The sequence below is a fragment of the Lithobates pipiens genome, unplaced genomic scaffold (genome assembly GCF_037356315.1).
Source record: "Lithobates pipiens isolate NorthernLeopardFrog02 unplaced genomic scaffold, aLitPip1_a1.2 Scaffold_18, whole genome shotgun sequence".
NCBI lineage: Eukaryota > Metazoa > Chordata > Amphibia > Anura > Ranidae > Lithobates > Lithobates pipiens.
In genome coordinates, this window is record NW_027507758.1 from 633664816 (window position 1) to 633681924 (window position 17109).

Sequence of the window (17109 nt, forward strand, 5' to 3'; positions counted from 1 at the left end):
CAAGAAGAGGCCGGTTTGAAGACGTGTTGGTGACTTCGGATATGAGGTCATTCTTTCAGCCGACCCATCGACAGGTGTCATCCGGATCCAGCATCAGGGAACGCCTAGACTGACAGGTGTCCGACTACATTGGGTTAACGGCCGATGTGGACGCTCTCTGAGGAGTGATGAACCCCTGGACTACTGGGTGGGCAGGCTTGACCTCTGGCCAGAGCTTGCCCAATTTGCAATCGAACTGTTGGCTTGCCCCCCGTCCAGTGTCCTGTCCGAAAGGACGTTCAGCGCAGCAGGGGGGATCGTGACCGATAAGCGCACTCGCCTAGCTAACGACAGTGTTAACTACCTCACATTTCTAAAAATGAATGAGGCATGGATCTCGGAGGAATTCAACACATGTGACCAGTAGACCATGTATATGTCTATAAACAATTTTTTTTAATCGAGCACACAGACCTTCTTTCTTCATTTGGCTCACTTCCTTGTCCAAAAAAAGCACACCGTACTATATGCCCGTACCCTCCTGTTTGAAGAGGTTGAGCGGTGTCATATTTCTACTGGGGCTGCTTATTATGAGGGGCTCCCACCATCCCTGTGCTGTGCTGACTTCCTCCTGGGGCTGATTATTATGAATGGCTCCCACCATCCCTGTGCTGTGCTGACTTTCTCCTGGGGCTGTACCTCTGCTGTGCATATTAAGAGGGGCTCCCACCATCCCTGTTCTATGCGGACTTCCTCCTGGGGCTGCTTACGGTGCAGGTGTCAGTGCTGTATATCACGGTGCTGGTGTGAGTGCTTTATGTCACGCTGCTGATGTCAGTGCTCTCTATCACGGTGTTGGTGTCGGTGCTGTATATCACGGTGCTGGTGTCAGTGCTGTATATCACGGTGCTGGTGTCAGTGCTTTATGTCAGGCTGCTGATGTCAGTGCTCTCTATCACGGTGCTGGTGTCAGATGACTCTATCACAGTGCAGGTGTCATTGCTGTATGTCACGCTGCTGGTGATCATCTCTTGCACCCTCTTCTTTGCCTACCCTGACCTTCCCTCTCCTCCATTGCCTTCATGCACTCCACAGTCCTGAATTGTCACAACAATTTCACATATAAAAAAAGAATGCTTGTAGTTGTCGATCCCAGATTCACCTCATACATGTGTTATGTCATTGGCCATGTGGTGGGACTATGTTTGCACAGCTAGTAATTCTTTTGTGGCTGCAAATTTGACCTGTAGGTTTGCAAAGTTCACCTCCCATTGAAGTCAATGGGGCCCGCCGCGAACGTTACGGTTCGCGAACTATCGGCCGCATTCGCGGTCCGCGTTCGCGAAACGTCCCGTCGGAAGTTCGTCCATCACTAATTTCCTGTATCATGTCTGCAGTCTCTGACCCTCTCTTGTATCATGTCTGCAGTCTCTGACCATCTCCTGTATCATGTTTGCAGTCTCTGACTGTCTCTTGTATCATGTCGGCAGTCTCCGACCATCTCCTGTATCATGTCTGCAGTCTCTGACTGTCTCTTGTATCATGTCTGCAGTCTCCGACCATCTCCTGTACTATGTCTGCAGTCTCTGACCATCTCTTGTATCATGTCTGCAGTCTCTGACCCTCTCTTGTATCATGTCTGCAGTCTGACCCTTTCTTGTATCATGTCTGCAGTCTCTGACCCTCTCTTGTATCATGTCTGCAGTCTCTGACCCTCTCCTGTATCATGTCTGCAGTCTCTGACTGTCTCTTGTATCATGTCTGCAGTCTCCGACCATCTCCTGTACTATGTCTGCAGTCTCTGACCCTCTCTTGTATCATGTCGGCAGTCTCTGACCATCTCCTGTACTATGATTGCAGTCTCTGACCATCTCCTGTATTTCCTATATCATGTCTGCAGTCTCCGACCCTCTCTTGTATCATGTCTGCAGTCTCTGACTGTCTCTTGTATCATGTCGGCAGTCTCCGACCATCTCCTGTATCATGTCTGCAGTCTCTGACTGTCTCTTGTATCATGTCTGCAGTCTCCGACCATCTCCTGTACTATGTCTGCAGTCTCTGACCATCTCTTGTATCATGTCTGCAGTCTCTGACCCTCTCTTGTATCATGTCTGCAGTCTCGGACCCTCTCTTGTATCATGTCTGCAGTCTCTGACCCTCTCCTGTATCATGTCTGCAGTCTCTGACCATCTCCTGCATCATGTCTGCAGTCTCTGACCATCTCCTGCATCATGTCTGCAGTCTCTGACCGTCTCTTGTATCATGTCGGCAGTCTCCGACCATCTCCTGTATCATGTCGGCAGTCTCCGACCATCTCCTGTATCATGTCAGCAGTCTCCGACCATCTCCTGTATCATGTCTGCAGTCTCCGACCATCTCCTGTACTATGTCTGCAATCTCTGACCCTCTCTTGTATCATGTCTGCAGTCTCTGACCCTCTCTTGTATCATGTCTTCAGTCTCTGACCCTCTCTTGTATCATGTCTGCAGTCTCTGACCCTCTCCTGTATCATGTCTGCAGTCTCTGACCGTCTCCTGCATCATATCTGCAGTCTCTGACCATCTCCTGCATCATGTCTGCAGTCTCTGACCATCTCCGGTATCATGTCTGCAGTCTCTGACCATCTCCTGTATTATGTCTGAAGTCTCTGACCCTCTCTTGTATCATGTCTGCAGTCTCTGACCATCTCCTGTATCAGATGGTTAAAGATTGGGGACATGATACAAAGAGATGGTTGGAGACTGTGGACTGAATTTTCTTGAGCTTTTTTTGCACCAAAAGGTGTCAATAATGGCCAACAATAAATTCATATTAATTTAAATTGATGATATTAATTTAAAAAGTTAAATATAATACAATTGTATATAAAAAGAAATATTTTTAAAAAACTGTTTATTTTATGTATCAGTTTTCGCTCTAGTGTATTTTTAATTTTCAGTATCGGTTTCGGCATCAAAAAAACAATTCGGTGCACCCCTAGTACATACACACACACAGCACAAGGCCGTGTTCACACTATGAGATGTTTCTTGAGCTGCAGTTCCTCTGAGCCCCACAAGATGGTGATCTCACCTCTACCCAGACAGGAAGTCTCTATGGTATACAGACAGGAAGTGATGTCAAGTAAATATAAAACGTCCCATTTGGTAAGACATAGAGAGAAGACACTGCTGGATCTGGTGGCAGAGGAGGTAACATATAGATTAACCCCTTCAGGGGATCAGTTGATGATGAATATATCTTCCTTCCAAATCTGGCCATACATGGTTCAGTTTTATCGTTCATCCAGCAGGATGAGAGGAAAAACTGAAGTGATTCCCCCATCCACACATTGGAGGGGGATGGGGGAATCCTTCCCCTTTTTTTTTTTCACTATACAAAAACTGTGGTGTTGAGGGGGTGGCAGTGGTGGTGCCATCCTCTCCCACTACCACCTCTTACTGATACCCCCCTACCACCACCACAATCTCATCCCTATCCCCCATCACTCTGTTGTAGAGGTGATGAGGGGGGAGGTAGGGATGGGATCTGCAGTGGTGGGGGGGATGGGATCAGTAAACGGCAGAGGTTGGGATTGATTGCATTGGCAATTTGTCACTTACTTAGATCAATCGATTTCCCCCTCAGAATTCTGTCCCCGTGCCTCCAGGGATGCCTTTGTCTCATGGGGACTCCTCGCAGAGGGGAGAGCTCCTCCCCCTTCACTCGGCTGGTGTCAGATGGTCAGCTGACTTTCTTTTTCAGAGTCCACCCCTGCCTCGAATGAATGGACAGGCGGGCCTCAGTAGCACAGCCAGAATGGACAGGTTGGCCCCTCACATTGGCAGATAGGCGGGCTGGCCCCTCAGATGGGCGGGCAGGCCCCCCTGAAGTGGCAGAACTCCAGGGCCTGGTCGCAAGTGCTACTGCTGCGACACTGATAATTCCACCACTGGGCAGGACCCACCCAGGAACAATGATTTGGTTTGCATGGGAGCCTCATGTAGAGGACCCCTCAAATCTCCCCATCCAAATGTCCCTCTATCCAGAGTCTATATGTCCTATGACATCACACTGACCTCACAGCTCCTCCTCCTAATATCCCTCCATCCAGAGCCTATATGTCCTATGACATCACACTGACCTCACGGCTCCTCCTCCCAATGTCCCTCCATCTGGCTTTTCTTCTGATGCTGTTAGGATGTGGGCGGACCCACTAGCAAAGTGGGACTGTTGGTCCTGCATTGTATGTAATGATGTCAGAATACCTGCAACACGTTTTTAACCTGCATAGTGTGGGTGTGTGGGGGGGGGGGTCCTGTGTGGGGTAAATTATACCTCAGTCTGAAGTGGGGCTTTAATAAAATGGAGACCTGACCAGAGAGGTGAGGAGGATTCTGGGAATATCATTTGATTTTATTATTTGTGTTCATATTCTAGAGTTTTCCTCCTGTGAAGTCTGGAGATCATATGACCATCACATTGCCTCCACCTCCCTCCCTGATAGAATAGAGAAATACAAAGAAGATTCTAGAAGTCACCAGAGAGATGATGGAGGAGAGGTGAGGAGGATTCTGGGAATTCTGGGACATTATCCAGTAACAGACAAGGGATGTGTCTGGATGGTGACTGTATCATTGTGTGTGTCAGGTTCCTATAAGGTGTCAGGATGTCACTGTCTATTTCTCCATGGAGGAGTGGGAGTATTTAGAAGGACACAAGGATCTCTACAAGGACGTCATGATGGACAATCAGCCGCCCCTCACATCACCGGGTAAGAGGAGACTTTATTGTAAAGGAGAGAGCAGTACGGAGGCTCCACCTAGATCCCCCATCATCTGATAAACACATAGAAACAATGTATTCAGTCAGTGTGTGTGTTTCCTACAGATGGATCCAGTAATGGGAACCCACCAGAGAGATGTCCCCGTCCTCTGTATTCCCGGGATTCCACACAGGAAGATCACACCATCCCCCACCATCATCAGGTAGATGAGGAACAATCACTGATAGTATCATTAGGATCTGTACATTATCTGCATTGTTACCATTAATGTCATTTTTATTCTATATTCAGAGTGGAAACCTGAGAGATTCTAAAGTTGAGGTTAAAGAAAAGATAAAAGAGGAGGATGATGAGGATGGGGTGATGGAGGAGTTTCTAAAAGAACACAAAGATCCGTACCAGGACACCATGGTGGAGTCATCCAGCTACAGAAACCCACCAGAGAGATGTCCCCGTCCTCTGTATTCCCGGGATTCCACACAGGAAGATCACACCATCCCCCACTGTTACAAGGTTGGTGGGAAGGAGGTTATAAAACACAGACTCATGAAGACAATATGTGTATTTCTTATGTGATGTCACAATAATAAAGCTTATAGTTACAGATGATATTCTCTCTCATTTTCTTGATTTAGAGTGGAGATCCAATGGATATAGAATTTGAGGTGAAATCAGAAGAAGAAGAGAGGTATGTGAGGGATGATCAGCAGTCTATGGAGGAGGATGGAATAACGGGGACATTTATAGAGGAGGACACTCCTACAGAGATCAGCACAGGTGGGTCATTAACACTAAATACATTCCTCCACCCATACTGCTCACTGATTGGTCCAGAGTAGGGCGGGGGCTGGGTGATATCCGCCTGTAATCCCCTGGTCACTTTCCTGAGCTGTGTTCCCCGTCCTGTATTCCTGGATTTCTCTCCGATAATCTTCCTTCTCTGTGCTGCCGACACAATTTATGTATCTGGACTGGATTTATAGAGATTCTGGGGTTCAGCTGGTGGCATAATGTTCATTTTTACCATAGGTGTTACTACTCCTTGCGCGGAAATGTTTTTTCTCCCTATTGTGGGGTCACCAGTACAGTATTGGTACATTGAAATCATATCTCCTCTCAAGCGTCTCTTCTCCAGAGAGAATAAGTTCAGTGCTTGAAGTCTTTCCTCATAGCTGAGATCCTCTAGTGCCTTTATTAGCTTTGTTGCTCTTTGCTGGACCCTCCCCAGTTCCAGTACATCCCCTCCTGAGGACTGTTGCCCAGAACTGGATGGTATACTTCAGGTGCGACCAGACCAGAGTCTTGTAGAGCAGGAGAATTATTGTTTTATCTCTGGAGTTAACCCCCTTTTTTAATGCATGACAATATTCTTTTGGAATTGCTTGCCATTGCTGAGCTTGTCCGCTACTAGGACCCCCGGGTCCTTTTCCATGCTGTATCCCCCAGAGGTTCTCCCCCCCAGTATATAGATTGCATTCATATTTTTGCCACCCAAATGCATTATTTTACATTAAACCTCATTTGCCATGTAGTTGCCCACCTTAATTTGTTCAGATCTTTCTGCAAGGTTTCCACATCCTGCGGAGAAGTTATTGCCCTGCTTAGCTTAATATCATCCGCAAATAAGAGATTGAGCTGTTTACCCCATCCTCCAGGTCATTTATGAACAAATTAAATAGCATTGGTCCCAGCACAGAACCCTGGGGGGCCCCACTACCCACCCCTGACCATTCCTAGTACTCCCTATTTATCACTACCCTCTGAACTCGCCCTTGTAGCCAGGTTTCAATCCATGTTCAATCTACTGGTCCATGCGAACAGACCTTAATTTGTACAGTAAATGTTTATTGGGAACTGTATCAAATGCCTTTTCAAAATCCAGATACTGTATATGGGCCTTCCTTTATCTAGATGGCAACTCACCTCCTCATAGAAGGTTAATAGATTGGTTTGGCAAGAACAATTCTTCAAGGAATCCATGCGGATTACTGCTAATGATACCGTTCTCATTACTAAAATCTTGTATATAGTCCCTTATCATCCCCCTGCAAGAGTTTACATACTATTGATGTTAGGCTAACTGGCCTGTAATTCCCAGGGATGTATTTTGGGCCCTTTTTAAATATTGGTCCTACATTGGCAATCCAGTCAATAAACTAGCCATAAAAATTAGGAACTATGGTCTGGCTATCACCTGACTGAGTTCCATGAGGACCCTCGGGTGCAAGCCGTCTGGTCCCAGTGACTTGTTAATGTTACGTTTTTTCAAGTCTACTTCTAATTTTTTCCTCTGTTAGCCATGAGGGTGCTTCCTATGATGCATTATGAAGATAAACATTGCAGACTTGGTTATGGAATCCCCCCGTCTCCCTTGTGAAGACTGAGGAGAAGAATAAACTCAGAACCTTCGCCATCTCTCCACCTTTTGTAACCAGATTCCCTTCATCATTCTTTATGGGGACAACATGTTCTGACCTCCCTTTCTTACTATTTATATACTTAAAGAATACTTATTTTTCTTTTTTTTTTTTTACTCCCCTCTGCTATGTGCCTTTCATGGTCTATCTTAGCTGCCTTGATTGCACCCTTACATTTCTTGTTGCGTTCTTTGTAAAATTGGAATGCTGACGATGACCCCTCAGCCTTTTATTTTTTGAAGGCCTTCTCCTTTGCTTTTATATGCATTTTTACATTGGAGTTAAGCCACCCAGGGCTTTTGTTAGCTCTTTTAAATGCATCTCCCATTGGGATCCACTGGCCAATACCTTATTTTAAAGGGGTGTTCCGGGCGTTTAAAAAAAAAAGTAAGCAGCTACAAACACTGCAGCTGCTGACTTTTAATATTAATGTATTTTTTTTTTTTTTAGGGTGGTCCTCCAATTTAATATGCTCTTAAAGCACTCCCATATTTCCTCCCATGTTATTTGTACCCAGGATTTTATCCCAATCTGTATCTTCTAGCAAAGAGCCCAGTTTAAGGAAGTTGGCTTTTGAAATTCTGTGTCTTTGTATTACCCTTTGTGTTTCCTATTTGTGTAATTTATACTGAACCTAATTGACCTGTGGGGAAACAGGGGGAGGGGTAAGAGCGTAAGGGTAGCTGCTGAGGCTTGCCAAATACTCAAACTCCCAAATTTTATAGTGGACTATCTCGGTACTGATAAATAGAAGTACAATTCTTACATTAAAAAAATCTATTTATTACATATAAAAGAGTGGAAAAAAAACATACAAAAATCACATTAAAATGACTGCACGAACAATATACAAATACTTAGAGGTTTCCCTTGAGGTATCTGTTGGTGGAGTGTTTCCTATAGATTAACCAGACCTCAACTAGTTTCACGGTACAGACACGGCTTCGTCAGGAGAGGTAATCTATAAGACAAGTAGTCAAAACACAGGAACACATAATGAAGATTTATGGCAAACATCAGGTAAATAGATACATTTCAGCAAAAACAATGGAAGGTTGCTTACCCAACAGGTCGATTGCCAGTTACAAGACTCAGCCGATCAAAAATCACCCCCCTGCAGCGGACAAGGGGGGATTGTGCGAAACTAAATCTACATAGGAATAAGGGTAAAATTGTAAACAATACTGAATCAGATATTGTCCACATAAGGAGTGAAAACGTGCTCCAGGGAGGAAGGGGGGGTGGTGGTGGGGGGGAGAGGGAAAAGGAGGGGAAAAGGGGTGTGAGGGGACGGGGGAAGGAGTGGTGAGGAAAGGGGGAGGAGGGTAGAAAAGGAGGGGGGGATGAGAAAAATGGGAATGAGAGAGGAGGGAAGGAAAAGGGGGGGGAGGAAGGGGGGCAATGGGGGAGGGCAATGGGGGAGGGGGTTGTGAGGAAAAGAAAGGGGAGGGGACATGGGCTGGGAAGGATGGGTCAGGAGAGGGAAGTACATGTATATTGCCATAGTTGTACAGTATAACCCACCTGTAATAAGATCTGAGAAGATTTTAAATAATCATGTACTGTACTCCAGGGGGGAAAAAAGGCGGAAAGAAGGGAACACAATAGGCAGGATCAGCAAAGTGCATGCAATGGAACCGTATATAGTGCACAATTGCCACAGAAAGCTACTGGACTAAACGGTCATCCTAGGACACCATGGGATGGCTATCAGCTGGGAGTGTATAGCCATAGCACAGAGAGGACTGGTAAGGGTGCCCTCTATCTGTGACCAGACCGAGGCCAGTGGAAATCATATATCTGTGGCGATGGACAATAAAAAAAACATTGGTACAGAACAAGGGTAGGGGAGTAAACCCGCCCAAACTGACCGAACGGGACAGAGGTCCTACCTTATTATATGCTGTCAATCACAACCCCCCCCCCCCTGTAGAAAGACGATCGAGATCTCTAACAGACAAAGCCAGTAAATTTGTAGATGCCTTTCTTTCTAATGCCCCATGTATGGAGTCTCCCCTCCTATATACATGACACCACTGATCTCTTGAAACATATTGAGGGCATCCAGATCCCTCCGGACGCCCTGCTCATGGCTATAGATATCAACGCTCTATACGTGAGTATCCCCCATGAGCAGGGTGTCCGCATGGCTGGTTCCTTCCTTTGAGAACAAGAAAAGACCTCTTGACCTTTGAATCAGTTTATTCTACGATTACTACATTTCATTCTGACTAAAAATCACTTTACTTTTAATGATCAACGTTACAGACTCAAGGAGTCGCTATGGGGTCTTCTTGTGCCCCGGCATACACAAATTTGTATCTGGGTGGTTGGGAGAGACACATAACCTTGGACGATCGCTACACACCCTTCCTCGAACATTTCCTGCTATGGTACAGGTATATTGATGACCTGTTCATAGTTTGGACTACTACTAGAGACCAACTGTTGGAGTTTAATCAGACTCTGAACAACAATAGTCAATCTCAAATTTACTTCCAGTTTTTTAGTTGGATCCCTATTCTGGATCTCTCTATTGTCAAACAGCAGGACAGTACAATAGGCACAGACCTATTCCGTAAACCAACGGCTGGTAATACGCTTCTTCGCACGTCCAGTGCTCACCCAAGCCCATTAGTGCAGGGCATCCTGTATGCGCAATATTTGCACTTGCGGAGGAACTGCACTCTTGGGACAGACTTCAGGACACAGGCCAGCGGTTTGCGCAACCACCTGATACCAATTTAAGGAAATCGTTTAATCGGGCATCAGCCTGCACTAGGAGCTCTTTACTGTATACCCAAACCTCCACCAACAGATACAGTTACCACTAAATACTCCACCCATCATCAACAACTTAGAAGGATTCTGTCAAATCATTGGCATTTACTGATGGACCACCATGTTCTGAGCAGACATGTGAGATCTGGTATTCCACAGAGCTATCTCGTTAAGAGACCGTCTTGTACATCATCCATGATATACAGACATACCCCTCACCCTTTTTCACCCTCCCCCCCATCTCTGCAATATAGTGAATACCCTTGAATGGTTGCCAGCCAGTCATGAGTGCTGTTGAACCAAGTCTTTGAAATTCACACAAAATCGAATTCCTTATCATACAATAGCAGCTCTAGTTCTCCCATCTTGTCCGCCAGACTCCTGGAATTAGCGAACACGCCTCATAGTTTTGTCCGGACGCATACTATCTCCTTATTGGGTGTTCTGAGGTTGCAAATAGGACTTGTTACTATACTTACCTCGGGCTTAGGTGCTTTAGTCAACCTACCACTAATGCCACCAATACTACCCTCTGAAACTTGTTCCAGGCTGGCTATCTCTACATCTAGACCCCCGTCGCCTAGTTTTAAAAGCCCCTCTAGTTTTTCGGCCAATTTTCTCCCAGTTGAGCTGCACCCTCCCCATTTAGTTGCAGTCCATCCCTGCTAAAGAGCCAGTAACTGACTGAGAAGTTGGCCCAGTTCATCAGGAACCCAAACTCCTCCTTCCTAAACTAGCTCCTCGGCCACTTGTTAACTTCCCTAATCTCCCTCTGCCTTTCTGGTGTGACTCGAGGTACCGGTAGTATTTCTGAGAATACGACCTTGGAGGTCCTATTCCCCAATTTAGCTCCTAAGGCCCTAAAATTGTTTAAGAAAACTCTGTGTTCCTCCGACTTTGTCATTGGTGTCAACGTGCACCATGACAGCCGAGTCTTCCCCAGCCCCTTCCAGTAATCTGTCCACCAGATCTGTGACGTAGCGAACCCGAGTGCCTGGTAAACAACATAGAGTTTGGCGCTTCAGGTCTTTGAGGCAGATTGCCCTCTCTGTCCTTTTGAGAATTGAGTCCCCTACCACCAGAATCTTTTCTTTCCCTTGGCTTTACCCCTGCCCTCACTGGAGGAGCTCTTCCCCTTGCAGGTACCTCCCGGGTACGATCCCAACTCTACTTTAGCCTCTAAACATTCTTTTTGCATTCCAAAAAAAGCGTCTTAACTCAACTGCCTAGAAACCACTGTAAAGGACCCCGAGTACATGTACTCATAAGATAATAGAGGAGAGTTCAGGAGCGGTTGAAAAAAAAAAGCCAAACTGCTCCGAAACGTCCGTTTACCAGCAGCAGTGTACATGAGGCCTTACTAGTTACCTTGAGGGGGGAATTGTAAGATCCTCAGAGACAAAGCTGCCTGATGTGGGCGGAGTCCTGGTTTAGGGGAACCAATCAGCTCATGTCTAATAATAATCTTTTTATTTCTATTTTAGTAGATGGACGGGAGATGAGGAAAACCTCAGAGGATTGTCTCACTTTGTCTCCAGACTGTAAAGTAGAAGATGAGGACATCACACAGTATAGCCCAGGAGAAAACCCGACTACCTCAAATGTCCATCCGGCACCACACAATGTAGATGGACCATCGTATTCCTCTTATCCTGAGGAACCTCAGACTGTGAGGGACGGGGCCGTCCTTCCAACAGAGAAGAGGGTTTCCTGTACTGAGTGCGGGAAGTGTTTCAGTTCTAAATACCATCTTAATGTGCATATAAGATCTCACACAGGGGAGAAGCCGTATTCCTGTCCTGAGTGTGAAAAACGTTTTATACAAAAATCAGACCTTGTCAAACATCAGAGCTCTCACACGGGGGAGAAACTACATTCCTGTCCTGAGTGCGGGAAATGTTTTTCAGTGAAGTCCAGTCTTTACAGACATCAGAGATCTCACACAGGGGAGAAGCCATATTCCTGTCCTGAGTGCGGGAAATGTTTTTCAGTGAAGTCTCATCTTTTCACACATCAGAGATCTCACACAGGGGAGAAGCCGTATTCCTGTCCTGAGTGTGGGAAATGCTTCATACAAAAATCAGACCTTGTCCTACATCAGAGATCTCACACGGGGGAGAAGCTGCATTCCTGTCCTGAGTGCGGGAAATACTTTATACAAAAATCAGACCTTGTCATACATACGAGATCTCACACGGGGGAGAAGCCATATTCCTGTCCTGAGTGCAGGAAATGTTTTTCAGTGACGTCTCATCTTTACAGACATCAGAAATCTCACACAGGGGAGAAGCCGCATTCCTGTCCTGAGTGCGGGAAATGTTTTGTACAAAAAGCAGATCTTGTTAAACATCAGAGGTCTCACACTGGGGAGAAGCCATATTCCTGTGCTGAGTGCAGGAAATGTTTTTCAGTGAAGTCCCATCTTACCACACATCAAAGTTTGCACACGGGAGAGAAGCCGTATTCCTGTCCTGAGTGCGGGAAATGTTTTTCACAGAAATCCAATCTTTCCACTCATCAGAGATCTCACAGGAGGGATAAGCCGTATTCCTGTCCTGAGTGAAGGGATTGTTCCTCACTGAAGTCCTGTCTTCCTGTACATCGGGGATCCCACACAACCCTCGAGGTGTATTAGTGCCTTGAGTGCGGGAAATGTCTTCTATATGAATGTTGCTGGACATCACAGCTCTCATGTGGGGAAGAAGCACACCCTGATATACACCTCAGATATACTCCATGGCTGATCTTCAACATGTAAGAAACAGTTCCAGGGGTGTGGACACAGGGCCGGTGCAAAGATTTTTGTCTACTAAGCAAAGGTGCATTTTGGTGTGCCCAACCAACCGTCCTCCCAACACCACCATGCTCCCCCATATGGCATACAGTTAATTTTCCTGCTGATGTTACATCATCAATGTTACCATGCATTTGCCATTCAGTCATCATGAATGTAATGCAGTGTAGATCGCATTAAATAAAACATTTTCCAGGCCTTGATGGCCAGAGAAACTGTCAATGTTCATTCTGGGTCTGGAACAAGAAGGGGAGGAGAGTGGACGTGTGCCCGCTCTTCTCCCTCCCCTTTACTCGACAGCACCCGCTAAGCCGGTCCCGGACGCCAGGCATGGGCAAGCAGCACTCATGATACATAGCGGGGGGGGGGGGAAGGGGGCACTTTAGTAGGGTGCAGTGTTGCCAACCCCCAGAAGTGAAATTTACTGAGGGTGCCCAAAATTTACACCACTTTTTTACTGGCAAAAATCATGAAATTTACTGACAGAGACACATTTTTTGCAGACACTTCAAAACAGTATTTAAGCTATATATTGTGCTAATTGCACATGTGCGATTAGCAATGTTTAAATTATACCAAAAATGCAAAAAACATATTTCTCCATTTATATGAAGGTCAGGTTAATATAACCCAACACAGGGTTCTCCTTTACAGTGTAAGTGGGCACTTTGTGGACCCTGACGTAAAGGAGAATTCTGAGGATTCTGATGTAAGAGGCGATGCTGCAGTCCCTGTTGTAAGGAGAAACTCTCATGTAAAGGAGTCTCTGGTCACCACAGCCCCCTCCTTACACAAGATTTCCATAGAGCTCACCCTTACATTACAGTCCACAGAGTCTGCATACATGGCACAAGGGTTGGTCAGAGACTGCGGACATGGCACAAGGGTTGGTCAAAGACCGCATACATGGCACAAGAGACGGTCAGAGACTGCGTACATGGCACAAGAGACGTTCAGAGACTGTGTACATGGCAAAAGAGACAGAGATTACATACATGGCACAAGAGATGATCAGAGACTGCACACATGGCACAAGAGATGATCAGAGACTGCACACAGGGCACAAGAGATGATCAGAGACTGCACACATGGAAAAAGAGATGGTCAGAGACTGCACACATGTCATAAGTGATGGTCAGAGACTGTAAATATGGTATAAGATATGATGAGAGCCTGCAAACATGGCACAAGAGATGATCAGAGACTGCATACATGGCACAAGAGATTGTTAGAGACTGCATACATGGCACAAGAGACTGTATACACAGGGCGGCTGTTAGAAATCATGGGACCCCATACAGCCTACCTGATTGGGCCCCAGCCCCACCCCTGACCCCACCATCCCACCTAAAAAAAAAAATGAAAATGCAGCTTTGTTTGTGAAAGCAGAGTTCTTCTACAAGCACGCATATGGAATGCTGTGTAGTCCAATTAGAAGCCCTGAAAATGGTTGGTTCAGTTTCTGGGCTCAGTGCTAGATCCAATCACCAGCCGTCTATGAAAACCAGGATCTATCACTAACCCCAGAAGCTGAAGCAACCATTTTCAGGGCTCCTGATTGGGCTACACAGCATTCCATATTGGGCGCCTGCAGACCAACTCTGATTTCACAGACAGCTGGTGAATTGAGTGCTAAATCCATCATGGGCCACAGAAGCGGTTAAAGCTAAGCCAGGTGTTTTGAAATGGCTCTGGGATGACTGGCTGCTATCCCTACGTCATTTTAAAACAATTCTGGGGACTCAGGCCTCATACACACAGAGACTAAAAATATGCTGGGCATAAAATTCCTGCACCTGCAAATCAAAATTGACACAACCGTTAAATGGCAACAAACTACAGTACCTAAAATTGTCCATAGACAAAGTTTTATAGAGTTAACCACCTGCCCCGCTGTCAAATAACGACGGGGCGGCTCTCGTTCAGGGACTACGTCATACGATCACTGATCATCAGTGGCCCGATTACAAAAATGCCCCCACAGTGCCAGCAATGAGTGCCCATTAGTGATGCCAGTCAGTGCTGGCTATCAGTGCTGCCCATCAGTACCACCCATCAATGCCCACCAGTACTACCTAGCAGTGCCCATAAGGAGGCACATATATGCTGCACTTATCAGTGCTATCTAGCAATGCCCATAAATGCAGCATATTCGTGCTACCTAGCAGTGTCCATAAGTGCAGAATATTCATGCCTCCTCACCAGTGCCATCTATCAGTGCTATCTAGCAATGCCCATAAATGCAGCATAATCGTGCCACCTATCAGTGCTACATAGCAGTGCCCATAAGGGCAGCATATTCGTGCCTCCTCACCAGTGCCATCTATCAGTGCCCATAAATGCAGCATATTCGTGCCACCTAGCAGTGCCCATAAGTGCGGCATATTCGTGCCGCCTAGCAGTGCCCATAAGTGCGGCATAGTTGTGTCTCCTCATCAGTGCCACCTCATCAGTGCCCATCAGTAAAGGAGAAAAATTACTCATTTACAAAATTTACTGACAGAAACTTAAGAAAAACTTTTATTTTTTTCAATATTTTTGGTCTTTTATATTTTTTCCTAAAAAAGAAAAAACAGAAGTGACTAAATACCACCAAAAGAAAGCTCTATTTGTGTGAAGAAAATGTTAAAATTTTAATTTGGTTACAGTGTTGTATGACCGCGCAATTGTTATTCAAAGTGTGACAGCGCTGAAATCCGAAAATTGGCCTGGGCAGGAAGGGGGTGAAAGTGCCCGGTATTGAAGTTAAACAGGAGGTCTGGTGCTAGAATTATTGCTTGTTTCAATTTTTTTTCCATTCAACTTTATTGCTATCACAAAGGGATGAAACATCTCTTGTGATAGCTGGGGCAGTGGCAGGTCCTCTTTATGGAAATATCAGGGATCAATTAGACCCCTGATTCCTCCCCTGCCCTCCAAAAGGAACTGATTAAACACAGATCGGTTTTCTTGGCTGGCACCAGCCAGGTCACCACGGAAGTCAAACCGGAAGTGGTGTAAACCTTGTAGATTCCGTCTTCATTCATCACAGAGGAGATGGTGAAACAGATGTTTCTTCCTCTACTATTTTTATGTTATAAACCCGACGAGAGAGCCCAGGAAAACCGATGGTGGGCTGTGGGTGAACAGAACAGCATGATCAATTTTAGCTGCACTAAAATCAAGAGGGCTATGGTATAAAAAAATATAATAAAATCTTTACTCTTTTTTTATTTCATCACATAGGGGAAAAACGGTCCCCTATGTCAGGGATCTGCAATTAGCAGACCTCCAGCTGTTTCAAAACTACAAGTCCCATCATGCCTCTGCCTCTGGGTGTCATGCTTGTGGCTGTCAGATTCTCGCTATGCCTCATGGGACTTGTTCTGCAACAGCTGGAGGCCCGCTAATTGCAGATCCCTGCCCTGTGTGATGATTTTTTTGGTGACAGGTTCTCTTTATTGAGATATGCAGGCTCTAAAAGACCCCCCCGATGTCTTCCCTGTATTTCACTGAATGCAGATCGCATTGTAAAAACATCCTCTCTCTGCAAAACGAGCCGGGGACACCGAGAACGTGACCCGGACGTGACGTCAGAGACGTTGCTTTGCGGGTCACTGCAGGAAGGGGAGTAGATCTTCTCCCCCCCCATACACACTGGCACCTGCCATGACTGTCCCAGGCCTGCTGATGGGCAAGCGGAGCCCGGTAAGCATGGCGGGAGCGTGGGGGTGTGTGAGAGCGATCCGGCGGCAGCGGCGCTGCCGAACACTCTCACCTTACAGGCAGGAGTCTGCCTATCGGTTTCACACACAATCCCGGAGGCTGCAGCCACTGGATTGTGTGCAATACCCCCCCCCCCCCTCTTGCGCCTTTAGGTCTGTACGACGTATAGACCTGGCGGTGAAAGGGTTAATGACAATCATCATCATGATCAGTAGCGGTGCGTCCATAAGAGCGCATGGGCACCACATCCTCTCTCCTGCCACCCCATCTAGCACCAATAGATATATGCACTGCATGGAGCTATCCATGGGCACTGTAGCCACCCCCTATTCGGGCACCTGAATTACAGCGGGGGGGGGGGTGTGTTTTTGAAGCACCCGATTAGAGGCTCTAATAGGCATCAAAAAAGGTGACCTGCGAGCGCCATGCTGGGCGCTCGCAGGTCACTCAGCTGTGTTAGAGAAGCAAAATGAATATTCGCTTTCCTAACACTAAACCGCCTCACCGCCAATCAGGTGCTCGGATCTGTTACCTGTCACCAGAATGGCTGAAACTACCTATCAGGCATCCAATCATAGCAGAGGATGGGAGAAGACATCGAGGAGCTGTCCCACCACCACCAAGACAGGGTAAGTACAGACGACGGGCAGGGGGCACACTGGCAGCAT

General features: G+C 46.4%; 1 protein-coding gene across 1 annotated transcript; it reads left to right on the forward strand.

Annotated features, from left to right (window-relative positions):
* Nucleotides 1-4395: 4395 nt before the first annotated feature.
* On the forward strand, nucleotides 4396-12951 carry LOC143989662 (uncharacterized). The gene is made up of 6 exons (XM_077489923.1): nucleotides 4396-4520; nucleotides 4609-4732; nucleotides 4849-4946; nucleotides 5036-5257; nucleotides 5380-5521; nucleotides 11427-12951. Exons 2-6 carry the CDS (start codon nucleotides 4648-4650, stop codon nucleotides 12503-12505), a joined length of 1626 nt encoding a protein of 541 aa, XP_077346049.1. The 5' UTR covers nucleotides 4396-4520; nucleotides 4609-4647; the 3' UTR covers nucleotides 12506-12951.
* Nucleotides 12952-17109: the final 4158 nt, after the last annotated feature.

What these genes read in the sequence shown, in the direction of transcription:
- LOC143989662 (XM_077489923.1), top strand. Translation starts at nt 4,648, where the DNA reads ATGGAGGAGTGGGAGTATTTAGAAGGACACAAGGATCTCTACAAGGAC. An exon ending in CCATCCCCCACTGTTACAAG is followed by an intron (nt 5,258 to 5,379) that starts GTTGGTGGGAAG and finishes TTCTTGATTTAG; the next exon opens with AGTGGAGATCCAATGGATAT. An exon ending in TCCTACAGAGATCAGCACAG is followed by an intron (nt 5,522 to 11,426) that starts GTGGGTCATTAA and finishes TTTCTATTTTAG; the next exon opens with TAGATGGACGGGAGATGAGG.